Source organism: Antedon bifida, chromosome 3, assembly GCF_963402885.1.
Source record: "Antedon bifida chromosome 3, ecAntBifi1.1, whole genome shotgun sequence".
Taxonomy (NCBI): domain Eukaryota; kingdom Metazoa; phylum Echinodermata; class Crinoidea; order Comatulida; family Antedonidae; genus Antedon; species Antedon bifida.
Window position 1 is genome coordinate 21,304,409 of NC_136228.1, and position 9,115 is coordinate 21,313,523.

The following is a 9,115-nucleotide window of genomic DNA, read 5'->3' on the forward strand; positions in this document are numbered from 1 at the left end:
TACTTTTGGAATTTTTTTTTCGTGGAAGTGAATATTTTTAATTTTAAAAAAGCCTATTCAAAATTTCATTATATTAATCTTTTAAATACTGTATTGTATGTTTTGAGAGGCATTGCATCTTTAAATTAAGGATAGTGCAATATGGCTATTATTAATTTACCTCCGCCAAGGAGGTATATGTAATCGGTAGCGTGTGTTTGTTTGTTTGTTTGTTAGCAGGATTACTCAAAAAGTAATTACAAGATCTTTACCAAAATGAATATACAGATAGATATGTGGTCAAGGACAATTCCATTAAATTTTGGGACCATTTGTAAGTGTAAGCGTAGTAGGCCTAGCGTGGAACAGACAGAGGCCTAGTAGTAGTAGTAATCCAGAAAAGTTAGGTATCCTGTGCCGGGTGCTGGTCAACCCGTACCCAAACCAACCCGTACCCATGCCAACTCGTACCCAACTTGGCTAACCCGTACCCAAATAATTGGTCAACTCGTACCCACTTTGGCTAACCCGTACCCAAACCAACCCGTACCCATGCCAACTCGTACCTAAATATTTGGCTTACTCGTACCCAAGTATTTGGCTTTCTCGTACCCATTATTTGGCTTACCCGTACCCATTATTTGGCCTATTGTACCCAATTTGAATAATTACTTGTAATGATTTGATCGGCGCAAAACTAGTGGTATGCTTTTGCCGTATGAATATTTTTATATTAATAAATTGTTATTTTATTTTACAGGTCTCGGTGAAATGTGTGCTAATAAAAATTACCATTGATTTGATTGTAGACTTCGTTTAATTAGGAATTTGTTAACATTTATTTAAATGTAGTATTATAGTTTTATAAACGTATGTTTGATGTGTCTTTTTTATTTACGTAAGAGAACATTAATTAATACAAAAATATTTTAACTGTTGTATAGTTAGTATTACAATTCAATTAAGCCCAGGTAAAGTACCAACAATGTATAATTTTATTATTTATTCTTTTATTTTATTCTAATTATCTTCCCTGATTACATTCGATCAAGTAATTATTATTTCTATTGTATTGGTATATTTAAAATTGGTTGAATTAACAACGCCCTGTTTTAAGCAAAAAGCCTGCAGGGCTATGGGGTCGAATTACTCGTAGATTTCGTGTTACGTGTTTTTGCTGACTGGGATTAACCTTTCATTATAAAAAACACGCATTTATAGGGCCGGCGTCAAAGAGACGACTCAGTAATGACGTATGATCGTTTTCCATATATTTTATTTATTAATAATTCAGTGAAATGTTTTTGCTGAATGGGGATTCCTCTTTAATATTTAAAAAAAACGCATTTGTACGGGTCCATTTGTAGTGTGTCCAAAAATAGACAACGCAATGTGGCGTATGATCGTTTGCGATTTATATTTTTTCTTAAATAATTCAGTAAAATTATCTGTTTGTTTACGGTAATTAAACATTTTTGGTAGATGTTTCCTCAATAACTTACAGCTACGTGTTTTTGCTGACGAGGGATTCCCTTTTTAAAAAAAAAATACGCATTCTATAATGTGTCAAATAAGACAAAATGAATGAACTACGATCGTTTTTCCATGGCAACGGATGTCGTCTTATTTACTAAAATAATATAAACGTTCTGAAGGCCTACCTACACGTGTCTGAGTACTTGCGTATCTGTCAGCGATAAGATGATTTTTTTAAGTTTTAGTAGTATTTATTTCGGTTTTTAGTCATAATAATACAGTAATATTCATAAAATGAAAACGTAATAACAGCAAATGTCGTCGTTTGTAATTAAATGTTAAATTATTGGAGGTTACCTTTTATTATTACTTTCACATCCGTCATTGTATACTAGATAAACTGCAATAATCTAATCTACTACTAAATGCTCATAGCAGCAATGAGGCTGGTATCCACTTAAATAGTTTTGTGATTTTAAAATACGAGTGACTACTTAAAAATGTATTAAATATTTTCGAAATGTTAAAACAGTTTAATATTTTCCAAAACTTGCAAAACAAAACAACAAAAACCATTCGTTTTAAAACGATTTTCAAAAAGCACATTACTTCATTTAATATCTGTAAAATAAAATGAAAATACAAATTATGTATAAAAGATATTCATGTTTACTTTTAATAATTCAAGTTTTCATCATCACAGTGGGTATTTCAATTTCCGTGTACTACTATTTGTAGAAAATAATAGATTAATAACTCATAAATAAATGAAAAAAAATAAATGCAGCACAGCCGACCACTGAAATCTTCAACATCTTCAATGTAAAACAGCGCCCTCAAGTATTAACTTGACCAAATATGACGTACACAAATACGATGAAAGCTGTGCTTTTTTCGTACAAGTCTGTACATATTATTATACTTTTTAGGTCAATAGTTTTTGCCATTATAATATCGAACATATGATTGGTATCTAAAAATTTAATAAAACTGGGTTTAAATGTAATATAAATATACTTTAAATAGCATTAAACTTGGGTACGGGCCAGCCAATGATGGGTACGGGTCAGCCAAAATTTTGGGTACGAGTAAGCCAAAATTTGGGTACGAGTTGGTGGGTACGAGTTGGCATGGGTACGGGTTGACCTGTATTCCCTGTGCCTACTAGAGGCCTGCCTAGGCCCAACCCAAGAGCTAGGCTATCTGTAGAGCCTATTTCAAGGCTAGACCAGGATTTATTTTTCTCGTTTAAAAGACAGCATAGCCTACCTACCTACCTACAGCCAGACGTTTGGCAGGTCCGACGGGTTCTCTCCAGTTGACCGCTTACCGTTACCGCTCATCTGTGTAAATTGGCCTGTAGGCTCACTCCAGTTCTAGAATACTCAAATTTATTCTTTTTGCCGATGATACTAACATATTTTATTCACATTCTAATCTTAACACTTTATTTAATATCATGAACTTTGTAACATATCAAACTGGTTAAAATGCAACAAATTAATTCTTAACATCCAAAACAAATTACATCATTTTTTCCAAACCTAAAGCCAAAACAAAAACAGATAAAACTAGATTTGAACTCGTCACTATGGACGTCATACCTGTACGTTAGAATATTGCGCACAGAAAAACAAATTTAGTGTGCTCTCTATTTTGTGTCACGTCTAAAGGCCAAGTCACCCGGCGGGACGACTCGTTTGCTGGGTAATGACCAATCACAAGCGTTTAAATTATGACGGCAGGTCACATGGGGAGAAGTTTTTATCGAAGAGCGCGAAGTATGCTTCGCGGGGATTATTTCCATCATCATGGCAGTCAGTTGTGGTGGTGCACATGAAGAAGATTTATGGTCAGAAGAGGCTGAGTCTTGCCTTATTGACCTTTGGAGGAATGAAATTTGTCTATATGACACTACCTCCAAAGAGTATAGCAATCGACAGCTTAGGCAAAACAAAATAAAAGAATTCGCCGTAATATTAGGAAAAAGTGGTAAGTCCAACAAATAATAAATATTTACTAACCTAGAGGCCAGGAGGCTAGGCCTAGGCTTTAGGCTATGACCTCCTTTGACTAGGCCTAGGTAGATATACCAATTAGGCCTAATATTATTATGGGCTAGTATTAGGCCTAGTAGGCCCTAAAAGTTCCACTACTTTGTCAGTTGTCTTGTCTTTACTTACTTAGGCCTAGAGAGAATATCAATCAATCAATCAATCAATCGTTCGATTTATATAGCGCCATTCCAACATTCATTGCTCATGGCGCTGTAAAAAAAAAATCAGAAAAGGTGAGTTTTGAGTAGTGACTTAAAGTGACTCAATAATGATGTGTGTTTAATGTTCAAGGGTAGGTGGTTCCAGAGCCTAGGTCCAGCAACACTGAAAGTCCGATCTCCCCAACTATGTTTGCTCCTTGGAATGTCCAGTAGCACCTGATGACTAGATCTTAGTTCTCGCTTTCCCTTCTTGACTGTCAACAATTCTGAGAGATATTTTGGAGCGCAACTATTTAGGTATCGGAACACCAGCAGCAGGATCTTAAATTTAACACGTGACTCCATGGGTAGCCAATTTAACTCTTTGAACAATGGTGTGACGTGATCATACTTCTTGGCACACATCACCAAGCGAGCTGCCCAATTTTGCACCTTCTGGAGAGTCCGCAACTGCTTCTTTGGCAGACCATACAGCAGGGAATTTCCCATATCAAGCCGACTGGTATTAAAAGCATGTACAATCTGCTCTGTTGCACAATGGTTCAAGTAACGTCTGATCTTGGCGATGTTACATAAATGGAAAATAGCAGATCAGCAGATTTTGTTGATATGTGATTCCATGGTCATTTTACAATCAAGTTGTACACCAAGGTTACGAACTTCTGATGATGGATTGACTAGTACGCCACCAATATGTAGGCCATCAAACCGGATCTTTTTTCTCTGCTGAACAGAACCAAATAGGATCACCTCGGTCTTTTTATCATTTAGCTTGAGGAAGTTGGAGCCCATCCATTTTCTAATCTCAGCAGTGCATGCTTCTAACCGTTTTACAGCGGACAGAAACTTGGTCTGGCAAGGCTTGACAGAAACGTAGATTTGTATATCATCTGCATAGAAATGATGACATAATCCGTGTCTTCGTATTATTTCAGCAACTGGGGCAACATAGATGGAAAACAGCTGTGGTCCAAGCACCGAACCTTGTGGGACGCCACATGTGCTGCCCTCGATAACGGTCGCGTCTTCTAGACAGCCAGATAACCAAATAAGACACTAGATGTACATATAGTGTCTTATTTGGTTATCTGGCTGTCTAGAAGACGCGACCGTTATCGAGGGCAGCACAGTAAAAACACTTCTCAACATGTCTACAAGATCTGGTAGAACTTACAACTTGCGTAGACAAGAAGATGGTCGGTTGGACAGAATAAACAGATTATCAGCATCGGAACCTAGACTTCCATCCATCGTCGGAAGTCGCCAACGGCAACAACCATCTCCAGATGATGACTGTACCAGTACTCATTACTCCACCACAAGCAGCTCTGCGTCACAGGCACGAGCAAGAGCTGAAATAACGAGAGCCAAACTCCAGTTTGCCCGACGAGAAGCAGACATGATGCGCAATGAAGCTGAGCTGGAGCGACAACGGGCCCAACAACAGGCAGACTACCACCTGTGTTAAAGTGTGCGCCCTCTATTGTTGTGGTATTTGTACACTTATATGCAAATTATGCTTGTACACTACAGTATAATGCCAATCACGTAAAACGGCATTGAAAGGGACGTTGTGGTTGAAGGCGGTGTTATGTGCGAGGCCTTACAATTTATTATCAGTGTTTCCAGGATATGTATGTAGTATCATATGTTATTTAAAGAATAAACCCTGCATAAAATTAAGCCTTCGTGTACGAGTTATTAATAAAGTGTCGCTTTATTACAATAATAAATTGTGCCGTTATAGGAAGTACCTATAAGTCATTGAAGCCACTGTAGTTGATTGCGAAGTCCGCCATTGTTTTTTGAGTTTTTGAGTTGCAGAAACTGATCAGGACTGTATAATAATTGATTGCTAATTGTTACAAAATAATTTGGTGATCTAGGTTGTCTCTGTGTTGCGGAGGCCGCCATTGTTATCTGCGTTGCGGAAACTAATCGAATTTGTTAACCCAATTGTTTATTCTGTGTTGCGGAATGGAAGACGATTCGAAGTTTGGTTTAGGTGGATACAATTTGAGGAAGGTGCCCGCTCAAACTGAAAAAGGAAACCAATACAGGAAGGAGTTGGCACAGGAAAATCAGGATTCATCTAGAAATTCATCTCGTTCATTTGGAACAAGTGCAGCCAGCAAATCTACGCGGTCTATGCGAACTCGTTCTTCTGCTAGAAGTTCAAGATTTGACATAAAGGAGAAATTATTGAACTTGGAAGAACAAAAGGTGTCCGTTAAAGTGGAGCTGGAATTTGCGGAAGAAGAAATGCGGTTGAAACATTTGCACCTTGATAATGAAACAAAATTAATGAAACTTCAGCAGGAAAAGGAACTTGCCAAGGTGGACGCCGTTCTAAGTAAGGTAAAACAATTAGATTCTAAATCCGTTACCTCATTTATGGAGTACTTAGACGAATTACCTACACAATCTACAGATGATATTCAACAATATGTTGATAACATTCCCGAGAAGAACGTTGAACGTAATTCAGTTGATGCTACGTTTGCAACACAACATTACAATACGTATAAACGGCCAACAACGGTATCTTCATTTGGGCAGTATGCGCCAATACCTGGGGTTGTTACGTCGTCGATTGCATCTACTTCATATATGACAGTTCCTACTATATCATTGCCAATAATTACCTCACCTAAAGCTATGACAATTCCTGTACCGACGTGTGTTTTTGCTCAAATACCAGTACCTACAATGACTAAGAATATTAACTCTATGCCTGTTCGGGCAACGTCATCTTTGTTGCTTCCGTCGACATTTGTGCCAGTTAGAGTAACATCCACAATATCGTTTTCTCCATCTCAACACATTACAGTTCCATCATCGTTTACTCCATATTCACTTGTTACTTCATTACCACCACAGCGTGTGGAGTCTCAATTCTTGATTCCAGTTTCATCACAAAATATGAACTTTCAGATTGCACCATCACTTGCTACTACGTTACCACCACATCGTGTTGCATGTCAAGCCACGACGCCAGTCTCATCACAAAACTTTCCGATTTCGTCACCATTTGTGCAACCTTCACAGTTTAATCAGCAACAGTTTAATCAGCCACAAGCACCGGTTATGAAAGAGTTAATAGATTCATTACGATTACCAACAGTAAGGGTGGAAAGGTTTGATGGAAACCCTTTAAAATACCCCATGTGGGAATGTGCATTTACCTCTTTAATTGAATCTAAAGCCATATCAGTGAATGAAAAGTTGAACTTACTAAGTCAACATCTGTCAGGAGAGCCGCTAGCCATGATAAGTAACTATATGTTACTACAGTCGGAAGAAGGTTATTATCGTGCACGTAGTGAACTTAAAAATAGATATGGTAACAATGCTGTTATTTCTAAGGCGTTTTTGTACAAGTTAGAAAGTTGGCCAAAGATCCAACCAAGAGATGCGCCTGGTCTTAGAGTATTTTCAGATTTTCTTAACGAAATCGTGGTAGCTAAACAAAAGATTCCAGATTTGGGAGTTTTAGATTACCCTCAAGAGAACCTTAAACTAATAAAGAAGGTACCTTATTTCATAGAAAATAAGTGGCGAAATATTGTACAATCTTATGCTAATGTTGACTCTTTTCCAAGTTTTGAAATATTTACAGGTTTTGTCAGAGCAAGGGCTGATGAAGCCAATATACCAATGTTTATTCAACAACCAACCGTACCACGGATCGATGAACCAGAGAAGAAGCATCAACGCCGACAAACATCTCAATCATTTGCCACCAAAGTGAACGTGCTCTGTACGTATTGCACTAAGGACCATCATATAGATGACTGCGAAGGTTTTAATAAGCTGACAAGACGTGACCGAAAGCAGTATCTGTGTGAACACAAGTTATGTTACGGATGTGGTATGACTAATGAACATCTAGCATACCAGTGCTCTAATGCTATAACATGTAAACATTGTAAAAACAAACATTTATCAAGCTTGCATATTTTTAAGCAAAACGATAAACGCACTGTGAATACGTCTTTGTGCACCTCCGTTACAAGTAAATCATCAAATACTTCTATGATAGTGCCTGTTTGGCTTCGAAGTTCTCGATGTCCACAGAATGAAATTCTAATCTATTGTATTTTGGACCCCCAGTCTAATACTTGTTTTATTTCAGATAGCATTGCTGAGAAACTAAAGTTGGAGGGGAATAAAACCAATCTACTTCTGTCAACTATGCATAGCAAATCATCCGTGTCATGTCGCAAGTTTAGCCACATGGAAGTTGTTAGCTTTGACCGAAAGACTGCGATACCAATTCCTACAGTTTTTTCTAGAGATCAAATTCCAGCCACCAGGTCTCAAATTCCTACTCCAGCTGTTGCAAGTAAGTGGACTCACTTGAACCGCATTTCATCTGTTATTGTTCCTTATATGCAGAATGTGCCGATAGCAATGTTAATAGGAAACAATGTTCCAAATGCCATTAGACCTAGAGACATAATAGCTGGTGGAGAAGATGAACCATACGGACAACTATCAGCTCTTGGATGGGGTGTCGTGGGCACCATGTGCCAAAGGGTTCCGGAAGTGTCGGTGTCTAATCACATGGTTGCTTCGGAAAAAGACTCGATTGTATCACCGAAGAATCGTTTGGTTAGTCAAACTAATGCCAAAGAGATGATTTTGATAATGTATGAACTAGATTTTTATGACGATAAGCCTGGTCAATCTGCAATGTCAGCCGATGATCGTAAATTCATGGATATCATGGAATCAAATGTAGTTCAGCATACAGATGATCACTACGAAATGCCTCTGCCCTTTAAGATAAGAGAAGGTATGCCGAATAATCGTAACATGGCTTTAAAGCGTCTAAAACAGCTTAAACACAAACTAAATCATAATTCAACCTTTAAGAATGACTACATGAACTTTATGGTAGATGTTCTTGAGAACTGTTCAGAGAAGGTTCCTGTAAACGAACTGGACATGCGTAATGGTGAAATTAATTACGTTCCCCATCATGGTGTATATCACCCGAAAAAGAAAAAACTTCGTGTGGTATTCGATTGTTCAGCCGAGTATGCTGGAACATCATTAAATAAACGTTTATTACAGGGACCCGATATGATTAACAATTTATTTGGAGTCTTAACTCGTTTCAGAAAGGAACCAATTGCTATTCAAGCCGATGTGAAAGGAATGTTTCACCAGTTTTTCGTTTCAGAGCCTGATCGTAACTTTCTTCGATTTCTATGGTGGAAGGACGGTTCTGAAGAAATAGTCGAACATAGGATGACTGTACATCTGTTTGGCGCAGTGAGTTCGCCTGCAGTCGCTAACTTCGGCCTACGAAAGGCTGCTGATGATGGTGAATCTCAATACGGTAAACCAGTTGCTGACTTCATACGTAACGACTTTTACGTCGACGACGGTTTGAAATCTCTTCCATCGGAAGCTGATGCAATTCAATTGATCGAC

General features: G+C 37.9%; 1 protein-coding gene across 1 annotated transcript; it reads right to left on the reverse strand.

Annotated features, from left to right (window-relative positions):
* Positions 1 to 3,736: 3,736 nt before the first annotated feature.
* LOC144838213 (uncharacterized) lies at positions 3,737 to 4,162 on the reverse strand. The gene has a single exon (XM_078693565.1). The coding sequence runs from the start codon at positions 4,160 to 4,162 to the stop codon at positions 3,737 to 3,739; it is 426 nt and encodes a 141-aa protein (XP_078549691.1).
* Positions 4,163 to 9,115: the final 4,953 nt, after the last annotated feature.